This window comes from Gopherus flavomarginatus, chromosome 6 (genome assembly GCF_025201925.1).
Source record: "Gopherus flavomarginatus isolate rGopFla2 chromosome 6, rGopFla2.mat.asm, whole genome shotgun sequence".
In the NCBI taxonomy this organism is placed as follows: Eukaryota; Metazoa; Chordata; order Testudines; family Testudinidae; genus Gopherus; species Gopherus flavomarginatus.
In genome coordinates, this window is record NC_066622.1 from 99,948,767 (window position 1) to 99,975,271 (window position 26,505).

Genomic DNA, 26,505 nt, shown 5'->3' on the forward strand with positions numbered 1-26,505 from the left:
TTTCTAGACAATTGCAGGAGAATTATCTTTTGGAGGGAATTGTGAAAAGGGCATTAGAAGACTATCAGAACTTGAATGGTTTAGCCTGCCCAACATAAAGTGGAGCTCAGGTTCTAACCCACATTGCTATCTGGGATAAGCTAGCCTGGGCTTAAAACACCTACAAACCCAGTGTGGACACTGGGGGGGGGGGGGGGGGGCTAATATCTGGGAAAGATCAAGGGGTAGACTATGCCGTGTAGACATGTCCTTAAGGAGGTGGGGGTGGTTCTTCAACAAATATTAAATATAACAAAAATTAAATAATTTATTTATAATTAGTTAAATTGTAAGTCAAAGAAGAGAAATTTTGTGTATGATTACAACAAATTCAGGAAGGAAGAGGTCAACCCTCTAGCTCCTAAACAGCATCAGCTGAACACTATTTAGACATTGGATTGAAAAAGTCCATCATCACTTTTTGGAAAACCTAGATGAATGAATTCGTAGTCTTAGACTATTCATCACTGCTATGATTGGCATCAGCCTTTTCTTCATTCTGAGAAGAACAAAGCACAGTAATTCATTTTTCCTATGCCTACTTGTACTTTTCCTATGCCTACCTGTACTTTGCACATATAGTTTGAGAAACCATGCTCTCAGCAAGTTTAATATTAGACACATCTTATAGCAAACATTAACTTTACAGTTAGTCTTAAGAAGAACTATGTTCAATACTGTGTGTAATACAATCTTTGTTGTAATGCAATACTCTTATTTGATTCTCAGAGCACTAACTGGTATTAAAATACATTTGTAATAGCTTTAGTGGGCAGCATCCTCACACATCGGTTACTATTTCTTCATTCAGAGATGCTGCACTGTCCCTCTTCATTCCCTCCACTATATGTCTATACTTATTCTATTGCTACAACGATTTCTTTATGTTCAAGCTGCATACAAACTTCTTGCAAATGTTCATCAAAAATGCTTTGAATGCAGGCCACCATAAAGACAGGAGTAAGAGGCAAAAGAGTGTTCTAAAGATTAGTCTGTTGGCAGGGATGAGCTGGCTCATCTTCCTTAGCACTAGAACTTGCTAATACTTCTAAATTAGTCCTGCATGACTGGTTCTGTAAATTAAACAAAAATCAAAAACAAATAGGTTATTCCACTTTACCATTTTGAGACCCTCTCCACGGCACAGCATTTCATACTTCTGTCTCTCTGGCAGATAATCTTTGTTTGGTTCCTTTTTCTTAGTCTTTGTTTCCTTGTCAGTCTGGCTGTCTGTTTTGGTAGTAGACTTATTTGCTTCTTTTTCTTTAGACATGATATATTCGAAGTATTTCAAGTTACCATTTGCTCTCTGATGTTCAGGATCTAATGGAGAAGAAAGGAGAGGCATCATAGATAAATTTGCAACTTGTAGAAGTCAACCTGAAAGGGCATATAACAGCAGCTCCTTGAAAAAGAAAAAACACCTGTTCATCCTGGGACAGAAGTTGTAAAAATTAATGCTTAGTGAACCAACATGCTTACAGAGTTAAATCAGAGCAAAAATATAGCTGAAAGCCTGACTCAATTCAATAGATGACAGGCTGGGATGCAACACATTTCTGTATTATCATTGCTCACTGTTTAGGGAAGCAGAGAATGGGCAAGGAAAAGTTTAACTTAAACCAGCAAAATCCAAGGAACTGACACCTCCACTGGAAGCAATACTACACAGCAACAGTTAAGAGATAAAGTTTATTGTAACTGTTCCATGGGAGAGATAGCCCACAAGACTATAAAGGGAGACAGAGAAGCAAGGATGTTATGGCTGTGATGTTACATCAGGAAAGCCAACAGGGAGAGAGTTGGGCTAGGAAGACTGACAGCTGACAAAATGTGTCAGACAAAACTCCTACTTAACAAGCTATGCCAGCTCATTCCTCCATTTACTGATGAAGGGGTTTTACTGTGGTGAAAGGATTAATTCAGAATTAAGAGCAGAACTAGAACATCCTCCTTTAGGCACTCAGATACCACAGTAATGAAAATGACAAATGCCCAGATATACTACGCCATTGTGCTTAAATATCACTAGGCATGCCATTACTGGATTCCATATTTGTTGTCTTTCAAGGATTCCAAATCAAAACTGCTCAGTTTTCATGGGCCAGATCTGCAGACTCAGTATGTTTTTTTTCAGCCTCAGCTACCATTAACAAGAGAGATCCGGCATTCTGAACTCAGGTTTAAACAACTGTGTTTATGTACACGTAAGAACAGAATTCATCCATAGGGAAGTGAAGCTATACCGACTGTATAACTAAGAGGAATAAAAAAAAAAAAGACAGTAAAACTTATTTTAAACAATTTAGAAAAAGAAGAGACGACTGAACATGGTGTTCAGATACTACGGCAATGAGAGCTATGTGAGTGCCTAGAGAGAAAGGCTATACACAAGAGCAAGTGTTGAGCAAGCTGCTAATTTTACATAGTACATTAGAACAGAACTCAGCTTCTAAATGCTTAAACATGCAGTCACTGACATATCTTGGTTATTAAACATATTAGTTTCATAGCACTATTGCATCAAACACATTAATCAATTTTTAAACCTTTGTAGCTATGCAAAGCCAAAAGGGATTATAAATCAATTTATAAAATATATTGGAATGTATTTGGTCCTCGGTTTTGAATGCCAAGTTTAAGTATACAGCATGTTTGAGGCTAAGTTTATAATCCCTATAAAAAGAGTTTTAGTCAGTTACTTGCATATTTTTCTGCATTATCATTTGTATTAAAGTAGCACCCAAATGCTTCAACAACAATCAGGGCCACCTAGGGTTGCCAACTTTCTCACCGAACAAAACCGAACACCTTGCCCCGTCCCTTTTGAGGCCCTGCCCACTCCCTCCCTCCATCACTTGCTCTCCCCTCACTCACTCGCTCATTTTCACCAGACTGGGGAGGGTCCCTTTTCGACCGGTGTTCACTTGAAAACTGGACACCTGACAATTCTCCACTACACAAGACGTCGTACAGCCACACAGGAAGAGATTCCAAGCCAAAAGAACTTACAACATAGTGAGAACTGCCAATTCTGCTAGAAGTATTTGTCTCCTCCTTTAAGGATGGAATTTTTAATTTACCCTTCTTGAAAGCAAATGTATGCAAGTAGTAAAATTTAAGCCAAAAGAGAAACAACCATTCCCCCAAATGCAAACTCCCATCCAAAAAATTAACTCAGATGTACCTCAAGCAGCCAGTTTCAGGTTACAAATCATTTCTTAAGACAGGCTTACTTCTGTGGCCCTCCTCCCTTGCCAAACTCCCAGTGCTGATCACATAATAATAGCTGCTGCAAGGATGTTATTTGAAAGAGTAAAATTAGGGAAGATTATTTTCATCATCATTTAATACACTGGGTGTAACTGCTTGATTGGATACCTTCCTCACTCATTTTATTTTAGCAGACATTCGCCTGTATGACAGCATCAGAGGGGAGGTATAGCTCAGTTGTTTGAGCATTGGCCTGCTAAACCCAGGGTTGAGAGTTCAATCCCTGAAGGGGCCATTTAGGGATGGGATGGGATGGGATGGGATGGGATGGGGGGGGGAAAATCAGTACTTGGTCCTTCTAGTGAAGGAAGGGGGCTGGACTTGATGACCTTTTGGCCTCCCTTCCAGTTCTATGAGATAGGTATATCTCCATATATAAATAAGCAGCCACCCACAATTACTCTGCAAAGCAAAAGTAATCTACAGACTATAATATGAAGACTGCTATATCATAGAATTTCCCTACCAGCTTTACAATATATTGTGGATCTAGTCTCTTAACAACGTACCCAGCTCAAGAAGTCGCTTGGTGAGCATCATTGCTTTGTCCAGGTCCCCCTGCTGATACACGGCATAACTCAAATAATCTAGAATGGAGACTTTGTCAACAGTAGACACTTCTCCATCATCAAGCTGTTTCAGAGCTTGCTCCATCCACAGCTCAGTATGATAGTAGTCTGCCTCGGTGTATGCAATCTTGCCCAATTCAAAGCAATCTTCAGCTGTTAAAAAAGACTTGTGCTTTACACCTATAGAAAGCAAGAAACACAAGATTTGGAACCATAATATTCTGAATTTTCTGACTACCCACTGAACAAATTCAATTCTGTTTAGTGCTAGCACCCAGAGTTTAGAATGTACTTACCTTTGTTAATGGCTATATTGTTGAATCCTCAGTAGTTAAAACCCTGGAGCATCAAAGTCCACATAACAAAATGCATATGCATTGAGATGCATACAATCTCTCATGGACTAGTCACTGACAATTCTACAAAGGTTTTTATGACTGAAAAGCACATTATGCAGAAGCAATATTGACCTAAATCAATTTAAATATTTTCTTTTCTACCAGTAGTAGTTTTAGAAATTGTTCAAGCTCTGGTCCTAGAGCCTAGGTTAGGCACTTTCCATATACATTTCAAAAGCTTGTCTATGCACATCTTGCTAGCAACTGGCAAGCTGATGAGGATGAGGGAGGGAAAGAAGCATCAACTATGATAATCAGTAACTGCACAACTGGTAAAGGTTATGAAGTAACTTATGTTTAGAAGCAGAATTTAAAATGGCCTCTATTTGAAAGTTTAATTTGAAGTAAATTACAGGTTTCTATTTTTGCCACTGTAATCCAGGGCCAATTGAAGACTCAAACTCTATCTTGTAAAAAGGGAATGGCAAATATTTGGAAATACAGGGTGGAGTAAAAAACACTACAGAAAAATGCAGTATCCTTCATTGTCCATGACACTATCAGCTTAACTGCTTTTTGTTTACACCTGAAGTTAAAGTAATCATGAACATAAATTACGGATTTCACTGTTTTCTGTTCTACAACATTTCAACTTTGCCCTGCAACTTCTCAAGGTTGTGTTCTAACAATGTAATTTTCTGGGGAAGACGAGCCCTGAGAGACTAACCTGCCGAAAGGATGAGAGTGGAAAAAGGAGTCCTCTCCAGCAGTGCAATATCATTTTTCTATTTACTGTAACTAAACTTGAGATAAGTTTTTTCAGAATAAATATGTTGTGCATTCAATTTCTTTTGTTTAAATCGGATCTTCTCTTCTTACTAAGTTTTGCTTTTAATTAAACTCTTGAGTTTTAGACGGTCCTGAGATTTCATGCAGACTGCCCCAGAGAAGATAAATGACCTTCAGCCTCTTAGGGTATGTCTACACTGCAACAGAACATGTGTGGCTGGCCCGGTCAGCTGACTCATGGGGCTCATAGCAGTTCAGTCTCAGGCTGGAGCCCAGGCTCTGGGACCCTCCCTCCTCGTGCGGTCTCAGCCTGGGCTCTAGGCCTGATGCCAAATATCTACCCTGTAATTTTATAGCTGCTCAGCCCAAGCCCTGAAAGATTGAGTCAGATGACCCGGGCCAGTCACAAATGTTTTTCTGCACTGTAGACATACCCAAAAAAAAAAAGAGGTAGCAGAGGATGGTTGTTGGGAACCTACCCACTTGGGATTCTCTGTCAAAATGGCACAGCCTCAGGCCTCCTCTCCTATAACATTTGTTGCTTGCAGGTCTGATGTAGATGCCCAGGAAACTTCACCACCACAGATGAGAACTAAGTTTAAGGGGCCCTATATAAACAAAGTGCTGAGCACAGAGTTTACAGCTCACCACACAAATAGCACTGATAACTAACAGATTTATTTGTGTGTCAGAGAAATTATACAGTACTTGTTCATTTTGCTACAGAAATAGCCAGGGCAACTGCTTAGTATAATATCAGTTTTTAAAAAAAAAAAAAACGACAACAAGGTCTGAAACGCAGAAGATCGAAAAGCAGGAGAATTACCCAAAGAGGTAGCAATGCTCAACTGAACTGGGGAAAAGAGATTGTAGGGGGTAAAACTGGATGCATTAAGTGACTGAAAATCATACAGAAAACAATTAATGACCAAAACAGATAAAATACTAGAGATTTAGAATTCCACTAGCCCTAGAGGCCAAGAAAACCAGAGAACGTCACTTCTAGAATGAAAATTTAAATGATCAGCAATTATGATGGGTTCTGATGCAATTTTATCACAATACTATTAAAAAGCAGAATTATATTACCAGGCAGCACACAGTTTGGGCTGCACAGGCTTGCTTCCAAGAAAGACCGTAGAACATGGTCCATAAATTCACTTAATTTCTTACAGAAGACAACAAATGATAAAAATCTGTTTTTGGGAGGGGGGGAGTGGGAAACAAAGTCAGATTTTGAAAAATAGTTAAGTTGAAGATTAACAGAACATGGAAAACAAAAATTACATTTTGCAACATTAAAGCCAATCACTCCAAATTGTATTAGGCATCTGAACATGAGAGTTTGTGAAAACATAACATGGATTGTGCGGTGCATTTTTTTCCCCTCAGTTGCTAAAGGACTGTTTTAGAACAGAGGAAGAGAGAAACCAGTAGAGAAAGTTAAGAACTTTCCTTTATTTTTTTTCCCCCAAGGAACAAGCTAGCTTTTCCTGCCTACAAAAAACTGTTAAAGATTATTTTAGCTAGCTTTGTATAAGTGCAAGTGATTATGTATGTTTTCCACATGTTCCCTGTCACTTGCTCTTAATGTTTATATACTACATAGCTTCAGGCAATCCTATGTCATTTAATTTTTAAACTCAAAAAACAATCCTTTTTATAAGTGGGGAGGGGGGGAAGGACTATACAATAGTGTTCTTTTTTACTAAGACGTATTCCACTGCACACAGACAGTTTTAAAATACAGCTTGCTGATTACAACATTTAAAGTGAACAAATAAAATAAACTCAATCTTAAAATCTCATTCCTGTTTAATCTTTTTCTTTAACATAAGAACATGAAATTCTCTAACAATAAATGGAGAGAACTGGCATATTTTAACTGTCAGTGATTAGTGCAGTGATTTGTTTACCTACGGAACTCAGTTTTCTATACAAGCCATAAGTTAAAGGCTTGCACTAACGTAATAGGAATATTTATCCAGCCAAGTGTGCTAATTCTGTGGTATTTTAGAGAGGAGCTATAAAGTGGAATTACAAATGGAAACTCACTTGCAACTTTAAATACTGAGCGACTAATCTTGCTCTAGGAGAGAGAGTTCAGCATTGTTCGATTACAGGTAATAGCTCCATCAGAAGCCAAAAATATGACAAATAGAGCCACCAGATGCTTATCCTTCCTACATACAAACATTGACTTACACAGAGCAGGCTAGATTCAGTTGGAGTCTAATGCCAATTTTTGCTATTATAAACCCAAGCACAAGTTCCTGGCAGCAGAAAGCCCAGAGGAAGAGAAAGTGTTGAAGAAAAATGGCTGCAACATACCTAAGGCCAAAGAACTGAAAAAAAGACCCAGACACACAAAAAGCGAGCCTCGGAGGGAATGTGGCTGGGGTACCTACTGTTTCAGCACATCCCTCAGCAGTTTTTGCTGTGTCTCTCCCCACTGGAAAATCCCAAGAAAGTGCTACAGTACCAGTGCTTGTCCAGCCTTGAGTAGAGTGTTCTCCAGGATACAGGCTGACGCAGAGAGATGTGACTTACAACTCCCTGCAGCAGTTCAATTAAGCAGGCCCACAGCGCACAAGTTTTTATAATCATATACTGGCTGAAAGTTAGACAAGTCTGGGTTTTGTCCTATTGTTAACAGCATGCTAGGTGCTCTACAGACAGGCATGAAGAGAATATTCCTCAAAAGGGTTTATAATCTAGATATTCTGTAAGTACACAGCTACTTTTCCCAACCAGCACAGGTGCTTCTTACCTGGAAGATTACCCCTGGAGAGGGTGTCTGTATCCAAATTGTAGGTATCCTGGAGCCGTAGGAGAGCTTTGGCTGCACCAGCCTGATCTTCATCATTAGGAAAATACTGGCGTTGAATAGTCATATTAGAGATGAAGCCTTAGGAGAAAAAAAGAAAAGGTCAGAGAGATCACGAAGAGAACTGGGCTCTGCTTGTCCTGGGAGTTTTACATTTAAAAAAACCCCACACATTTAATTACAAATAAATATCTCTACACAAATTGTTGGATGAAAACCAGCATGCCACTGCAGGCTATTATTAAATCAGAGGCAGATCCTGCAAAAGCTACCACCTTTGGGTGGGACTCTAGATAAAGTGTGTAGGCCTATTTGTACAGAGCAGTAATATGCTAACAATGCACCTCCTCTCTAGATTGATTATTCAATAGCCATTTCATGAGTGTCCTAACAGGCCAATGAATCAAACCTCACACACAAGACCAACCATGCTGAATTGTTTTAAAAAATAAAATCAATAACCAATACACAAATTCAAAAATAAACTGTTAAAATTGATTATCCTTATCTACTGTCTTGAGGCCTTTCTTCCAAAAGAATCCCTATGCAGTACCATGAGATAAGGTAGCATAAAGGGGAAAAAAAAATGGTATCACTGTTACTACCCAGGCAGGCCCAACCTTGAGGAAGGATCTATAATACTGTTCCAGCAAATGTATTGGGAACAGACCATCACTAATTTCACACAAGTATTTTGGAAGATGCCTTATTTTAGTAGAAGTTTATATGGAAAATGTGGGAGAGTTTCTCAGTATTAAATAAGTTTATGTCTAATTTTCACAATACTTCGAATCAAGTTTTTCATTCATGCAAACTAGAGTACACCTCAGAATATTAGTCCTTCAATTTATTTTTTTACTTCTAAGTTCTGGTTAGCAGGTGGAGGGAGAGAAGAATTGTTTTAGGATGGTGAAAGGGGTATAACTTAATGTAAACTAAGTGTTGTGAACCAATACAATGGAGGCTCCCCATTCACATACTAAGTCAACAGGGAGACAAGACACTGGAGACTGAACCACAGGGGGCTGCCCTGTCTTTTTCCCCCAGGTCAGACTGGCAAAGATGCTGGGGGGTTTTCACCTTCCTCAGCAGCGTGTGGCATTGGTTGCTTTCTGGTTTGAACTACAGTAAATGGTGAATTTTTCCATAACTTTAAAGTCTTTGTATCAAGATTTGAGGACCTCAGTACATCAGCCAGAGGTTATGGACCTCATGCAGGAGTGGGTGGGTGAGGTTCCGTGGCCTAAAATGTGCAGGAGGTGAGACTAGATGACCATGATGGTCCCCTTCTAGCCCTTATAGCAGGGATGGGCAAACTATGGCCCCTCAGGGCTTTGGATCCGGCCCATAGAATTGCCCCCCGTGGCGCAGCAGGCCGTGCCACTCTCAGCAGCGGCCAGCCTGACATCTGAGGCCCCCCAGGTCCTTGCCTCCAGGCACTGCCCCCCCCCCTCCCCTGCAGCTCCCATTGGCTGGGAACAGGGAACCCCAGGCAATGGGAGCTTCAGGGGAGGTACCTGGAGATGGGGCAAGGGCAGCGCACGCGGAGCCCTTCCCTCCTCCCCCAGGGGCCACAGCACTTCCTGGAGCAGTGCAAGAGTGGGGACAATGCAGGTGTGCAGGGAGCCCCCGTGTGCATCACTGCCACCCTGGAGCCCGAACCCCTCCTGCACCCTGCCCCCAACTCTCTGGCCTAAGCCCCCTGCCTGCACTGCACACCCCTCCTGCACCCCAATTCCCTGCCCTGAGCCCCCTGCCACACCCCAATTCCCTAGCCTGAGTCCCCTACTGCACCCTGCACCCCACCTCCCTGCTGCATCCTGCACCCCTGTGCACCCCAACCCCCTGCCCTGAGCCCGCTCCTGCAGTCTGCACCCTAACCCAACATACAATTTGTATTATGCCCTGCATACGACTATGTACTGTAAAACCTAGATGTGGCTCTCGGCCCAAAAAGTTTGCGCACCTCTGCCTTACAGTCTAGGAGTAAACTGGTATGTATACTGTTCCCTTTAGGAGGGCATACCTGGTATTACTGTGAGTGCTCATCAGATAAGATGTTAAGTACTACAATGGAATGCTTCAAAAAGGTCTTGGGGACTGGGGTGCACCTACTGTTAACTTGCAAGGCAAAGGAAGGGCTGGCATAGCCTAGAGAAGATCGCTTGAGTGGCTAACAGACTGCTTTTTCAGGGAGCTGAAATGCAGTTAAATACAAGCAAATTTCCCTTTTGCTGGAGGCAGGGGGGTAAACAAGGTGACTCAGTCCTGGACTCCCCAAGAACCATCACAAATAGTCCACTCTTTGAGGAATTAGAGCTCTCTGAATTTACTCCCTTTATCCCTGAAGTTTTGTTGTTGAGCTTTTGATCTCTTTCTGTATAGCTCAGAGCTGGTTAAACTTTTTACCAGCACCATCAGCAATTTGATGATCAGGTGATAAGTATACTACATGTACCTACATACAGAAAAAACAGGATCTTCTTCTAAAGAGATACTCTCAGAATCATGGAAAACAGAAATCCTTGTATCCTGATGCATGCAAGATACAAGTTAAATAATTCCTCTTGATCATTGTTATTTCTACTGCAGGTGCAGTACAAAAAATATGTTCCTCAAAAAACAAAGCTGTGCTTTGCTTGGCATTAGGGTGATAATGTTAATCACAGTAATAGCTATGTGTCGATAACTCCAAAATCTCCTCAAACTTACCATCTGACATGTCTTTCAGGACCAGATTCTCCAGTTCACCCCACTCAGTGTTAAGTCGTTTCATTAACTTGAATGCATTTACAGGATGCCCCAAGAATCCTTCTGGGTCTTTTGTAGCAGTGTCTGTCAGTTGATCTAACTTTTCTGCCCATCTATGAAACATATACATAAGAAATAAGCTTAACACAGCATCACCTAAATATTTTCCTATGTATTGTAAAACTAATGCCGAGCTACATGACTCTCTTGACTGAAAAAGCTTCCAGTATGAGTTGTTTGTTTTTACTTTATCTTTAAGCAAAGGTAGTGTGCAAGGAATCAAAAAGGTCATCTTTCTCAGCCCTCCTTCTGCTGTGGTATAAACCTTAAAGTAGCATCACTCATGATCTTTAACACAAAAGCACAATGCACCAACACAGGACTCCTCTACAATATGCAGGAAGAAAGGTAAATACATATTGCCATAGGTAGCATCCCAGCAATTCCTTTACAAAATTTCACTCAGGAATGAATAGTCCCAATATAAAGTCTTACCCAGGGTTTTGATAATTAATGTAATTTAGATATATTCTTGTACTTTGCAAAAAATAAAAAAATTAAAAAAAAAAAGGTAGTTGAAAACATGTTTTACTTGTAACAGGGAAAAAATTAGTCTCTAAATATTAAATTTTGAAAGTTAGTCACTGAGCATGCTTAACCCTGGGGTATATATTCTGGTCTTTGCCAAGAAACTGTGCTCCAGAATCCAAGCTTTTATTTAAAAATAAATAATCATCCCCCATAAAACCCAACACACCATGAGAGCCAGAGATTTTTTTAAATAAAACCTCCTATACGAGAACTGATAGCAAGCTGATGTAGCACTGTACTCCTGTATCTGCAGGCAGCCTAAAATATGTATCTGTGAGAAGTTCTCCACTATCCAGTTGCAAAAATCTCCAAGCTTCCCTTCAACAATTTCTATAGTGCAATGCAAAATAAGAATCAGCAGCATCTTGAAAACTGAAAGTATAGGGGCAGAGTAAAATTAATGTAATATGGAAAAACACACACTTAATATTCATATGAAGCTGCCAGAGAAGTTCTAGTCTGCCACAACAGAAAAGCAGGGGACCTTGCATAAACCTAGACTGAGACAGTAAATAGGCCTTATAATTTAGGCACACAAAAAGTTTACCTAGTTGACTCACTGCTCCTTCTGGGCTCCTGGGTAGTAAAATAATTCATTATTTGCATTCACTCCCCCCCATGGAGCCTCCAAACCTCTGCTGAAGCCCTTTCCTGCCCACAGAAGCCCCATGTTGTGGTACCCATGCTCTGCTGTTGAGGAGAGTCATGTCTACACTTAAACCTGTAGTGCATCAGTGTAAACACTACCTACACGGATGGGAAGGGTTCTCCTGTTAGCATAAGTAATCTACCTCTCCAAGAAGTGGAAGATAGCTTGACAGAAGAAGAATTCTTCTGTAGACCTAATGCTGTCTATACTAGGGGTTCAGTCGGCATAGCTACTTCGCTCAGGGGTGTGGACTTGTCACACCTGAGACCCCCAGCTATGGCGATGCAAGTTCCCAGTGCAGACCAGCCCTTCAATTGGACATGGCTGCCTCCTGGAAGTGCTAGTGCTATTTGCCAGCCAATACAGGATTAACAACAAGCACTGTGCTCTTCTTCATGGCCAGGGACTGAGCAGGCTGCTCTGTGTAATGCTTCCAGCTTTTAACAACAACGTGTTAACACAAAAAAGCCTGGTAATATGATTTCATTGAATTGAATTTTTACTATATTATATGACCATTTTTAAAAAAAGTTAATAAGTGACTACAAATCATCTTTACAACCATAAGACCGGAAGCTGAAGCCAAGACTTTGTTCCTAATAAGCTTCCATACGATATAAACCCAACCATAATCCACCCACAGATTAATGGGCCCTTCCCACCCCCCCACTTCAGGAGCCAATGGAATGCATTCATTCCCTGCAGCTGTAGAATGGTGTCCAGCAAGTTTTAAAGACAGGATGTTTTTATTTTCATTTTGAATTCTTTGGTTTTTAACCTGCTGATGTACATGTCTATATTAATAGACATGCAGTAATGATGCTTATGTGATAAAGTTCCACTTACACACCTTTGATAGCAATCGTTGGGCAGATGAAACTAATTTGTGGCTGTGTAGACTACTTTTAACATTTCAAACCTATGTACGACTTCAAACAAATGTATTTTATGAGGCCTCAAAAATAAGTGAATAAATCTAGCTAGACATAAAAGTTTCCTTCTTTTGTTACATTGTTCCAAGATGTAATACAGGCAGTAATCTTTTGGACCACTGACAGGTTGAAAGGTCATAAATCTCATAACCCACCATGGCTAGGCTACAAAGAGATGACATTACATAGAAAAATCATTTGAAAGCTATGAATTCCCCTTTCCAGTGGGACAAGTTTCCTCCCCATCATCCCCAACCCTGGTACATTTTGAGATATCGGGTCTTCCCCCTAAAATCTTTACTGTTGGACAAAATGGTAATTGACATGCTTTAAAATAAAAAATCATCTGAAACTAACTCAGCTTTTCTTAAAAGGTATGGAATAAAGAAGAGATGATGGCATGGAGTGTTTTTGTAATGACTTACTAGAATTCATTTGGGAGGCCTATTGGACTAGTTACAGCTTACCCACGCTGCAGCCACTGCAATATATATTAAAACTTTAAGCTACAGCACATCATTATGTTTTCTCTAACACATACACACACACACTTGTTTTGATTTGATTTTTTTTAGAAACACTAAACTCACCTGGGAATCCTGCCAAGAGAAATCAAAATTTCTCAATACAGAAGTCAAACTCACAAAAGGGACATTCATTTAGGACAAAAATCTTCCAGAAATTACAAGTTAATTTGTATCCCCATAAGCAATAAATTCCTGTTCAGCCTTCAGGAACTTTCTTGTACATGAAGGTGGAGTCACAATTAAAAAAATTAGTGTTTTGAAACCAGCTGCTTACTTTTTGATCTGTTCCAGCTTGCTCTCTTCTGCCTTGATATAATCTTTCAGTGATGTCACCAGGTCTTTTTCTGTGTTAATTAAGTCTGTCATGTGGCCTAGAGAGGAAGCAATGATTTCAACTATTAGCTCTCCTACTCCTCCTCATTTAGAGCAGTGTTTCTCAATCACCAGTCCAGTGTCTGGTCCCTGACACCTCCCTGGCACACTTAGGAAGGCAGAAAGCAGCCACTGGTATCAAGAAGGTTGAGAAATACTGATTTAGAGAGATTTCCCATTAGAACAAACTTGGGCACACAAAAAAGAAAACATTCAAGGTGGTGTTTACTTGGCCAGCCATTCTGTGTTGTTCTTATTATCCATGAAGAGGCTTTCAAATAAGATTTCTCTCCCTTTGACAGAACTTACAGTAGAGAGACAATCCTGTGTTTGACATAGCTTGTTGCCATGGAAGTAAATGCAGTGTGACAAATTTAGCATTATGACTAATTCAGGACTCATTTAGAAGAGAATAAAGGCTGCGAAGGAGTAACCTCTTACTCAAGTACATCTGGCACATCGCAAATATGACAAGAATTAATTATGGAGCTACACAAAGTAGTATTTGTTTAAATTGATTTGCTTGCACTGACCGATTGTTTCTCAGCTACAAATTCATAAAGCAGTAAATCCTACAGGAAATACAGCAAACAGGCAGCTGAACCACTTAAACCTAGAGTAAATACTAGTTTAACAAATGCTTCATACAACATTAAAATATTGAGGGAGATAAATATGGGATCCTGAAATGTTGGAATTGTGTGCCCTAATCAAGAGTTATTTCATTTACTCAATTCACAAAAATCAGCTCTCAATACAAACTATGGTTTTGAATCCAGTATCTGTAATAGTATACAATGAATGTGTATCCTGTTCTCTTGTCATTTTAAGAATTGATTTGAATAAAAATTTGCCCTCAAAAAGATAAAAAAGCAAACAGGGCACTTTAAATTTAGAGCTATGCTAATTAATAGAGCACATAGCTTCATCTTTAATCACATCACTGCAGAGTCAGTTCTGAAAGTTGGCAGATAGAACTCTGCCGTTATTCACTGTATATACAAAAGCAAATCTCACCAATTGAAGTGAAGAAGTCCATATGGGCATAAGAATGAGGCAGCAGAAAGCTCAGAACTAAAATACACCAAACCTTTACGGATGCCATAGTTCAATAGCTGTTGCTTCAGCACACACCTACAAGAGAAATACAGCGATTAACGGGCTTTTATACACCATAGCATTTAGCCAGCTTTTACCCCCACTTCAGATAAAGCTGTTTATTCACACCATTTCACCTGAAGTTTTTAAGAGGTCACAATTCTATTAAACAATTTTTCTCCCTATTAACACGTTACCCTTTTGGAATTATTTCTCTCCAGGCTGCAGTACTCCAAGAAGTGGAAATCTTCCCAAAGGACTGACAACATTCTGCAAACAGCACGTACTTGTATTGCTCCATTATACAGTAAAATGGAGAAAAGAGACACACCACGGAGGCATGTTTTCACAAAGCAGTCTTTGCCTCTAAGAAGTCTCAGTAATGTTGAAGGCAATGCCACCATAATCCATTAAAAAAAATTTATTGTCCAAAAATAAACAGACAGAGCTAGACTGTGAGGAATCAAAAACAAATCACAATACACTGCATCAAAGTTGATTTTTCCCAGTGTAAATACAAAATATCTGTTTTCCACTGAGCCAGTAAAACAAATCCCTATGGAATAAACCTGAGACTGCAAGATATCCCACACTGACAAATTCTATTAATAAATCATTGGTTCACCATCATAACGTCTATACTGTATGCCTTCAGAAATGTATTACTTTTAAGTCAGATGATACAGTAGCCTACAGAAAAGCCTGTAGTGAGTAACTGGTATTTCCTCCCATGAACTGCTGCCAAAGTCTGAAAGGCTATAAAAGTCCCAGACTTTCAGAGCCTAGAATTTTCTCCCTATAACAACTTCTTTGTGGGTTCAGCTCAGGAGAGGACAGAAGAAGGCTTGGGGAAAGAGAATGTGTGTTATCCTCATCTTTCAGTATCCAGTAGGACCACCACTAAAAACCCTAGAAGCCCAGAGCAGCTGACAGCGACAGTGGAGGCAGCACTGGCAATAGTGAGCTATCATCAGAAACTACTGGATAGCTATGAGGACCCCAGTAGCACCAACAGAGCAGCATGGCAACTCCAGACCCTGATCTTCTGTAGAGCACCTCAGATCTACATGGATCTATGAAATTTGGGGGCTAGAACTGTTGACGTTTCTACTAGAGCTGGGAAAAAAATTCAGACAAAAACAGATTTGTTGAAAAACCACAGTTTCCATCGACTCAAAAGCATTCACAAATCTGACCCGATTAGCTTCATTGGGGAGAAGGATTTTAGGGCCACCTTCCGGGGGGAAAAGAATGACTCTATAGATCAGAAGAAGAGTTATGTGAAAGCTGGAAAGCTTGTCTCGTTCAACAGAAGTAGGTCCAATAACTGATATTACCTCACCCACCTTATCTCTTTGAAGCTGGGCCTTAAAAACAACTGAAATGGACTTTTCTGATTTGCTGATAAATTCTGAGCACTTTTCAAAATGAGTAATTTCCCTGATTTTTCACTTAATTGGCCAAACCAAAAAAAAAAAAAAATTGAATTATATTCACCCAAAACACCAGTTGGCTCTGCTAACCAGAATAAGCATTAGTATAAACTGTCACTGTGTGGGAGAAGGAATAGCTCAGTGGTTTGAGCATTGGCCTGCTAAACCCAGGGTTGAGAGTTCAATACTTGAGGGGGTCACTTAGGGATCTGGGGCAAAAGTCAGTACTTGGCCCTGCTAGTGAAAGCAGGGGGCTGGACTCGATGACCTTTCAGGCTCCCTTCCAGCTCTATGAGAGAGGAATCTCTCCATAAATTATATTAAACACCTGTCCTCTAGCCAACTTGCAGCAAGAACACAACCTTCTATGAGAAACAGTGAACTGAGCCTGGGAAGTAAAATGGAAACTACACCTGTTTACACCTGGTCTGAAGTTACCACCAGAGTGTAATTCCCCTGAACCACATGAAATTAGTTACATCAGAAATTCATATGCTCCCCAAATGACCCAGTTCCACTCTCCTTTATTCAAAGGAAGCTGCATGCACATACTTGGGACCCTTAAGGTACCAAAACAAAGTCTTCAGAGGAGAAAGATTGCCTGGACTGTGAAGGTACATTTGTACTGTAGCTGGGAGCATGCCTTGCAGCCCAGGTAGACAGATTTAGTGTGCTAGCTCACAGTTAGCATGAAAATAGTGTGGATGTTGCTACACGGGTGCTGATTCAGGCTAGCCACCCGCGCACAGTCAGATTCGGACTTGGGCAGCTAGCCCAAGCCACTGCCCATGCCGCAACATCTATTTTTAGCGCACTGGCTCAAACAGAGCTAGCAGAAGTCTACCAAGACTGGGAGCCACTCTCGGCTGCAGTGTAAACATACCCTTAATGTAGGGGTGGGCAAATGTTTTGGCCCGAGGGCCACACTGGGGTTGGAAAACTGTATGGAGGGCCAGGAAGGGAGGGCTGTGCCTCCCCGAACTGCCTGGCCCCTGCCCCCTATCCACTCCCTCCCACTTCCCACCTCTGACTGCCCCCCCCCCAAACCCAACCTATCCAACCCCCCCCGGCTTCTTGTCCCCTAACCACCTCCTGGGACCCCACTCCCATCCAGCCCCCCTGCTCCCAGTCCCCTGACTGCTCTGACCCCTATTCACACCCTCACTCCTATCCAACCCCCCATCTCAACGGCCCCTCAGAACCTCCACCCCATCCAACCACCCCCTGTGACTTCCCAGCCCTTATCCAACCCCCCAGCCCCGGCCTCCTTAACATGCCACTCAGAACAGCATGTCTGGCAGCCGCACCTGGTTGGAGCCAGACATGCTGCTGCTCTGCTCAGTAGGAGCAAGCAACCCTGCTACCCAGAGCGCTGTTCGTGTGGCGGTGTGGCTGTGCGGGAGAGGGAACAGCAGGGGATGGGCCAGGAGCAAGCCTTCCCAGCCTGAAGCTCAAGGGCTGGGCAGGACATCCCGTGGGCCACAGTTTGCCCACCTCTGCCTTAATGTGATTGCTGAACTTCATATTTTATCTCTAAGAAACTTCAGTATCTCCCACACATTCAACTGAAGCAAGCAAATAAACCTGTGCATTGACTACAAAGCACAAACAATTCTACTACACCATAAATATTTGCTAACTTCGAGTTATCAGTACTTGGGATACAATGAACTATCATTACACTGTATATTCAGCGAAATGCAAGAACAGAGCTTTTTGTAAGTTATCTACTTCAAACAATTTATTGGAAAGGATCAGATTTGTCTCTTATGTCGTGCGCATGAGCTGAAATTCTTCCACGTCAAACAATATCACAATGAGGTCTTAGAAACTGCCAGACTGATGTACTCTAGCATCCAAGTTTTCCCTCTTCACCTTATCTCACAGCTCCTCCTAACAGTGTGGCAATCCCCAAGAAAGCTTCTGGCCCCAGCTGCAGATGTAGCCACTCCCTTCAAACCCTCTCTCTCAACCATCCCACACTCTTTTCATCGCCTAGATGGAGTCTTTCCTGACATCTGCAGAGAGCTCTGGATCCTCCAATAACTTCTATTACCATCCCAGAAGGCTTTCATCCCTGCTGGAGCTAAAATATTTTCCTCTGAATATTTGACTTATAAAACCTGTAAGTTATATATGGTTTAAAGCATTCAAAATCATGTTTTGTCTCCACTTCTTCCATTCCTCCTATATACTACTTGCACTAGGATTGTAAAGCCAACCACAACTCCACCTACTTCCTCCTCCTGTTCCCCAGGAATATTAGAGGATACTTTAAAATGTTAGGTCAAAGAAAAATAAACCTCTTCTTCAAAATGTCTTGGGTGTGTGTGTAGTTGGAAATATACATGCATGCACACGCACACACACAGCAAATGGCATACTATAAATAGAATAGAAACTTGACTTTTCTCCTCCTTGCCATCTGAAACTTGCAAGTCATTCAATTTTCTTCTAATATAAATTCCAGACAGTTCTACTTTTCTCCTCTAAAATAGCTCCAGCTAAGATATCAACCATCTCAAGACCACAAGGCATCCTCTGTAAGCGAACAGATTTTCTTTAGAACAGTAAGTACTGCTCCTAGAGGAATATGGGTGTGGGTTTTTGTTTTTAAAGGAATAGATGCCACACTTGGGTCCGCATTTCTCTTCCCAAATACAAGAGTATTACATCTTTTTTAAAAGGAATTCTATAAATATTCACTCTTTGTGCTCTACAGACTGATGGGAGATTGCAAGAGAGTTACTGTCAGAGTAAATGTGCACAAAATTTCAGTGGAAGAGTAAAGGAAATAGTAAGTGACCCTGTGAACAAAGTAAAATTAAAGCGGCTATAGGCATACTAATATAATGCCATGCCATTTATTCATATCTTGTTTAACTTGTCCTGAGCCCTGTTAAGCTCCTAGTGTGCTGCTTAGTTCCTCCTGTTAAAAATGTAGGTGTGCTTTAAAAAGGCATAATGCACAAAACTGCTATTCAGATCTCCCCAGAGGACTGTCAGAAAATCATGAGTTATCTAACCTGATAATCAGGGTTCAGCATTTCATCAGTTATACTGTGCAGCTTTACTAAATATACTGGTAGAAAATACAGCATAGTAATGGGAGGGAGAGGGAGGGAGCTGTTCACTTCTTGAAGTGTCGCAACTAGTGAGGTTTGTGCAAAGAAATCTCTAATTTCTCTAACTGAATTAATGGTTACCAAACATACATCTCAGAACGTAGAGTAATATCGTACCAGAACTTTAATTTTGAAGTTCTTCCAATCATGTAATTCTTCAGCAACCGGTTTCCCAAAATATATACTGTTGTGGTAAGTGTGGTCTTATAAGCAAGGATCCAACTGCAACACATCAGTTCTGGTATCCACACCCCACTAGTTATATAGTAACACAATCTGATCCATTTAAAACACAGATGTAAAAGTTTAGGAAATTGGGCTACATATAAGACCATAAACAATGTGCCAACAGAGGGTCAGCTTTTTCAGCAACAAGATAAGTCTTTCACCAAGTGAAATTTTTATCCAAGACTATTTTTGACCCTCGGTGTGCCCATATTAAAAGAAACTAAGAAAAATGTGGCCAGTTAAACACTTCCTGCTTTTCCAAACTTGGCTAACCAAACTTAGCTTGTAATAACTGTTGGGAAGAGGCAGAATTCCACAAAATCCTCTTCCACCTGGTCACCCAACTATTGTTAATATTTTCTTTGGAGCACCTGATCAGGCCTCCCCTTTCCTAACACCTTTGAGAGAGATGAAGCTGGAGTTAATGTTTTGCTTACTGGAAGTCAAATAATGCTTTTCACCCAATCAGTGTTGAATCTTTGAAGATGTGCAATAAGGTACTTATTTAGCCCAAATCACTGTATTTATCCTCACAATACCCCCAATGTGGTAGGGAAAGTGATAGCACCATTTCAGTTAGCTAGGCAGAAAGTCTGTCTACACGTGTAGTTTCTAGTATAGCTGGTCTGCTTTAAAATTCATGTCTTATCTTACTCTAATGGTGCTCAAACTTTTCCAGTCATGCCCCCACTCCCCTTTACCAGTAATGGAATCGGTCTACGCCCCCCCTCCATTACAGCACAGCCAAGGCATCCTCAGCAGCAGAGCTTGGGCTGATGGCAGAGCTGGGGGCAGAACTTGTCTGAGGATGGACAAGGAATGAGGGCAGAGCTGGGCTGGGGCCAGACTAGGGGGAAAATAGAGCCGCAACTGGAATCAGAGCTGGTCTGGGGGACGAAAAGGAGCGAGGGTGGAGCAGGACTGGAGGTACTCCCTCCTTGTCACCACATAGGGGCTGATCCCAGCCCTAATAAAAATGTTCCTCCACCCTCTGAGAACCACTGCTATAGAATAACTTTATGGACAAATATTAAGTGAAGATCATACAGGAAGTCTGTAAAAGAGCAAGGAATTGAACCTGGCTCTTCCACATGCCAAGCTAATGCCTAACCACTAGGTCACTCTTTGTCTGACACATGATGCTGCAAAATTTGTGTGACATCAAATTCAGGACTTTAACAATACAGTATGATATGCTTACATTGGCTGTTCAGCATCTGAAGGCTGAGAATCAGCTATTTAAAATAGTAATAAATCTAAATCCAATGAACTTTCCTGATATGAAGAGGCTAAAAAGGAACAAGTCAAATGAGAAGGAACTCTAATATTTGTTAACACTGAAACTGGGAATCCCTCCCCTTCCTGCAAACAGCTAAATTCAAATTACATAACATACTTGGACATAACCTATAAAGGAATGCTCAAGAGAATGGAGACAAGCTTAAGAACTGCTAATGAAAATACTGAGGTCGAGATGGGAAACAATAGACAAGAAGCCATTCAGACAGAAGAAAAATCCTTTACTAGTAGAATTCCTAAAGGCAGTAGAGTTCTATGAACTACTGTGTGTCACTAGACAATTATAAACTTGGAAGTGTGAATTTTTAGACAAACAGTGAAAATCACAGGCCAATAAATATCACATGACAATCTTAGTACAGAAGTTCTAAAAACCAGTTATCTGAACTCTTTAATATTTAAGAGCTGCATTAATACGACTAATTTAAATATCTACATTTCACACAGAGGCAAATGAGCAGAACATAAATGGGTTAATACGACCCCTCTCCTAAACACTTTGTCTTAATTAGAAAATGTTTAGGACATTCTCTTTAATGACATTTGTAACTGAGTTCACTCTTTAAAAGTGACTAGCAAAAAGTCCCCCCCCCCCCCCAGTTTGTTGTTTATTTTAAATTAGGTTTTGACAGTTTATGGTGTATAAAGAAGATGTGGCACAAGCATTTTCTGGCTGCTTTTTACCTTGGAAATATCAAAATCAAGTCTGATCTCTGGTTTTCTTAAACAATTGGGAGGTATGATGAGATATATCAAGGGGCTCTTAATATTTTAACTGAAGAAATTCAGGTATTCAATCTTTGTCAGACATTATAAGTAAACGTTTATCATTGAAAGTGTTAAAAGGGTCAAAATCTGGGGGGGAGCATGGGCTGTTATAGCAGAAATGAGAGAGAAGACAGAACTAGGGGTGGGAAATCAAATCAGTATCTTAGATGTCTGTATACTAATGCAAGTATGGGGAATAAGCAGGAAGAACTTGAAAGGCTAGTAAATAAACACAATTATGACAGCTGGCATCACGGAAACTTGGTGGGATAATACACAACTGGAATATTGGCACAGAAAGGTACAGCTTGCTCAGGAAGGACAGGCAGGGGAAAAAGGGAAGAGGTGTTGCCTTATATGTTAAAAATGTATATACTTGGACTGAGGTTGAGATAAATAATAGACTTGGTGAAAGTCTCAGGGTAAGGATAAAAGGGTCTCCCATCAAACCAGGAAGAAGAGGTGGATGAGATTTTTTAAAAAACAAAATCATCCAAAGCACAAGACCTGGTGGTGATGGGGGACTTCAACTACCCAGATATCTGTTAGGAAAACAACACAGCAGGGCACAGATTATCCAACAAGTTCTTGGAATGTATTGGAGACAATGTTTTTATTTCGGAAGGTGGAGACTGTTCTAGATTTGATTTTGACAAATAAGGAGGAACTGGCTGAGAATTTGAAAGTGGAAGGCAACTTGGGTGAAAGTGATCACAATTCTAAGCACTGGTAGGAGGGAGAACAGCACAATAAAGACAATGGATTTCAAGAAGGCAGACTTTAGCAAACTCGAGAGTGTCAGTAGGTAAAATCTCATGGGAAGCAAGTCTAAGGGGAAAAAACAATTGAAGACAGTTGGCAGTTTTTCAATGAGACATTATTAAGGGCACAAGAACAAACTACCTCACTGTATAGAAAAGATAGAAAGTATGGCGATAGAAAGTATGGCAAGAGACCATGCTGGCTTAACCAGGAGATCTTCAATGATCTAAAATGCCAAAAAGAGTCCTACAAAAAGAGGAAGCTTGGTCAAATTACAAAGGATGAATATAAACAAAACACCACAAGTATGTAGGGAGTACATTAGAAAGGTCAAAGCACAAAATGAGATCAAACTAGCTAGAGACATAAAGGGTAACAACATTCTACAAATATGTTAGAAGCAAGAGGAAGATGAAGGACAGAGTAGGCCCATTACTCAATGATGGGGGGAAGACAATAACAGAAAATGTGGAAATAGAGGTGCTTAATGACTTTTGTTTTGGTTTTCACCAAGAAGGTTGGTGGAGATTGGACATCTAACATACTGAATATCAGTGAAAGTGAGGTAGGATCAGAGTATAAAATAGGGAAAGAGCAAGTCAAATATTAGAGAAGTTAGATGTCTTCAAATCACCAGGGCCTGACGAAATGCATCCTAGAATACTCAAGGAGCTGACTGAACGGATATCTGTGCCATTAGCAATTATCTCTGAAAAGTCATGGAAGACAGGAGACATTCCAGAAGACTGGAAAAGGGCAAATATAGTGCCTATCTATAAAAAAGGGAAATAAGGACAACTTGGGGAATTACAGACCAGTCAGCTTAATTTATGTACCCAGAAAGATAATGGAGTAAATAATTAAGAAATCAATTTGCAAACACCTAGATGATAATGAGGTGATAAGTAACATCCAAGTAAGCATGGATTTGTCTAGAACAAATCATGTCAAACCAACCTGATAGGTTTTTTTTTGACAGAATAACAAGTCTTGTGGAAGGGGGGGGGCAGGGAGCGGTAGATGTGGTATACCTTGACTTTAGTAAGGCTTTTGATATCGTCTTGCATGACTTTCTCATAGACAAACTAGAGAAATTCAGCCTAGATGGAGCTACTATAAGGTGAGTGCATAACTGGCTGGTAAAGCATTCCCAGAGAGTAGTTATCAGTGGTTCACAGTCATGCTGGAAGGATATGAGTGGGATCCCACAGGGATCAGTTCTGGGTCCGGTTCTGTTCAATATCTTCATCAATGATCTAGACAATGGCATATAGAGAACACAAAGTTTGCAGACAATACCAAGCTGGGAGCGGTTGCAAGTGCTTTGGAAGATAGGATCTAGACTAATTGGAGAAATGGTTTGAAGCAAATAGGATGAAATTTACTAAGGACAAATGCAGAGTACTCCACTTAGGACAGAACAATCAGTTGTACACATATAAAATGGGAAATGACTGCCTATGAAGGAGTACTGTGGAAAGGGATCTGGGGGTCATAGTGGATTGCAAGCTAAATATCAGTCAACAGTGAAACACTGTTAAAAAAACAAAAAAAAAAAAAAACACACACCCAACCCACATTCTGGGATGTATTAGCAGGAGTATTGTTAACAAGATACGAGAAGTAATTCTTCTCCTCTACTCTGCACTGATTAGGCCTCAACTGGAGTAGTGTGTCCAGTTCTGGGTGCCACATTTCAGGAAAGATGTTGACAAATTGGAGAAAGTCCAGAGAAGAGCAACAAAAATGATTAAAAGGTGTAGAAAACATGACCTATGAGGGATGACTGAAAAAAACTGGGTTTGTTTAGTCCGGAGAAGAGAAGACTAAGGGGGAATATGATAACAGTTTTCAAGTACATAAAAGGTTGTTACAAGTAGGAGGGAGAAAAATTGTTCTTAACCTCTGAGTATAGGACAAGGAGCAGTGGGCTTAAATTGCAGCAAGGACTATTTAGGTTGGACATTAGGAAAAAAACTTCCTAACTATCAGAGTGGTTAAGCACTAGAATAAATTGCATAGAGAGGTTGTGTAATCTCCACCATTGGGGATTTTTAAGAGCAGATTGGACAAATACCTGTCAGGGATGCTCTAGATCGGGGTCGGCAACCTTTCAGAAGTGGTGTGCTGAGTCTTCATTTATTCACTCTAATTTAAGGTTTTGCCTGCCGGTAATACGTTTTTTAGAAAGTCTCTCTACTAGTCTATATATTATATAACTAAACTAGTGTTGTATTGTAAAATAAACAAGGTTTTCAAAATGTTTAAGAAACTTCATTTAAAATTAAATTAAAATGTTGATCTTATGCCACCGGCCTGCTCAGCCCACTGTTGGTCTGGGGTTCTGGTCACCTAGGCCGGCAGCGGGCTGAGCAGGGCCTGCGGCCGGGACCCCGGCTGGCAAGGGTCCAGCAGCCAGAACCCCAGATGGGCAGTGGACTAAGTGGCTCAGCCCGCTGCCGCTCAGGGGTTCCATCCGCCGGCTCCTGCCAGCCAGGATCCCGGCTGCTGGACCCGCTCAGCCCGCTGCCAGTCTGGGGTCCCGGCCCTGCCCACATATAGTGGGTACCTACCTTCTCCCTGGTTCTGGCCCATTCTCTTCCTCTCTCTGCAATGAGCAGAGGGTGGGAGTGTACTGAGCACAGGGCTGGGGGTGAAGAGTCTGGCCAGGAGCTAGAATGAGGGAGGGGGCTCAGGGTTGGGGCAGGAGGTTCAGGTGTCGGGCACTTACCTGGGCAGCTCCCATTTGATGCAAGGGGTGCAGGTGGGAATGTGAGTGGGGCTGCAGAAGCTCCAGTTTGGTGCTCAGGGTAGGGATGTGCCAGGTGCATGGAGGGGGCTGGGGATGTGAGGGAGGACGCAAGAGTGAGGGCAGAGGGCTGGGCGCACATGTGGGGGTGCAGGTGTCAGGGCTGGGTATGTATGGGGGTGCCAGAGTCAGGGCTGGGGACATGGGGGCGGTGAAGGAGTCAGAGGGCTGGGTGGTAGAGGGCTCAGGGCAGCGGCCTGGGATGTGTATGGAGGGGGGGGTGCAGGGCCCAGGGCAGAGGGCTGTGTGTGTGTCAGGGCTGGGTGACTGGCCCCCTGAACCCTCAACCCACTCCCTGCTCCTTGTCCCAACTACCCCCTCCTGGGACCCCACCCCCAACTAAGCCTCCCTGCCCCTTGTCCCCTGACTGCCCGCCTAGGATCCTAACCCCTACCCGTCCCCTGACTGCCCCAACCCTTATCCACACCCATGCACCCAGAAAGACCCCTGGGACTCCCATGCCTATCTAACCGCTCCCCACCCCAACAGAACCCTGGGAACTCTGGACCCATACAACCCCCCCAGCTCCCTGCCTGCCCCAACCCCTCTCCACACACCTGCCTCCTGACAGCCCCCCCCCCAGAACTCCCGACTCATCCAACCCCCCCAGCTCCTTGTCCCCTGATAACCTCCTCCAGAGACCCCCCACACTTTAACTGCCCCTCCAGAACCCTCCTTGCTCCCTGTCCCGACTGCCCTGACCCCTATCCACCCTCACAGACCCTGGGACTCCCATACCCCATGCGTCCCACGCTCCCTGATTTCCCCCTCCAGCGCAGCGCTAAGGGGCGGGGCTGGGCCGCACACACGGCGGCAGGGCTCTGGAGGAGCAGGGAGAGTCTCCCTCCCCACGGAGCCAAATGCTGCCCCGCAGGAGCAGGGCTCCAGGGTAAGGGGGGGGGGAGGCAGGGGAGGGGCTGGCAGCTTGCTGCACTCAGCAGGATGCACCAGCCCGGGAGCACGGACCCTGCAGCTCACCGCATCAGCAGGATTTTTAATGGTATGCGGCATCCCAGCAGGCAGCTGCGTGCCATTAAAAATTGGCTCACATGCCACAGGTTGCTGACCCCCGCTCTACATAATACTTAGTCCTGCCTTGAATGCAGGGCACTGGACTGGATGACCTCTTGAGGTCCCTTTCAGTTCTATGAAAAGATGAGGGTTTGGGGTTTTTTGGTTTTGTTTTTTAAAACAAAAATCCTTTTCATCTCTACTTTGGGCTCGTCTACACACAAAATCATACTGAAATAAGGACTGTGGATTAAAACCGATTTAGTTATTTCTGTGCAAGTATGGACAGATGCTATTTTGGAATGAAAGTAGCTA

General features: G+C 41.9%; 1 protein-coding gene across 4 annotated transcripts in view; it reads right to left on the minus strand.

Annotated features, from left to right (window-relative positions):
• P4HA1 (prolyl 4-hydroxylase subunit alpha 1) overlaps positions 1–26,505 on the minus strand; it is a 66,679-nt gene that overhangs the window by 34,097 nt on the left and 6,077 nt on the right. For all 4 annotated transcript variants that reach the window (XM_050959488.1, XM_050959485.1, XM_050959487.1 and 1 more), the window contains 6 exons: positions 14,675–14,791; positions 13,560–13,656; positions 10,548–10,699; positions 7,779–7,916; positions 3,822–4,061; positions 1,160–1,362 (listed from right to left, as the gene is read on the minus strand). In XM_050959488.1, the coding sequence (XP_050815445.1) occupies positions 1,160–1,362; positions 3,822–4,061; positions 7,779–7,916; positions 10,548–10,699; positions 13,560–13,656; positions 14,675–14,762 (918 nt within the window). In that variant the 5' untranslated portion in view covers positions 14,763–14,791. The remainder of the gene's footprint in view (positions 1–1,159; positions 1,363–3,821; positions 4,062–7,778; positions 7,917–10,547; positions 10,700–13,559; positions 13,657–14,674; positions 14,792–26,505) is intronic.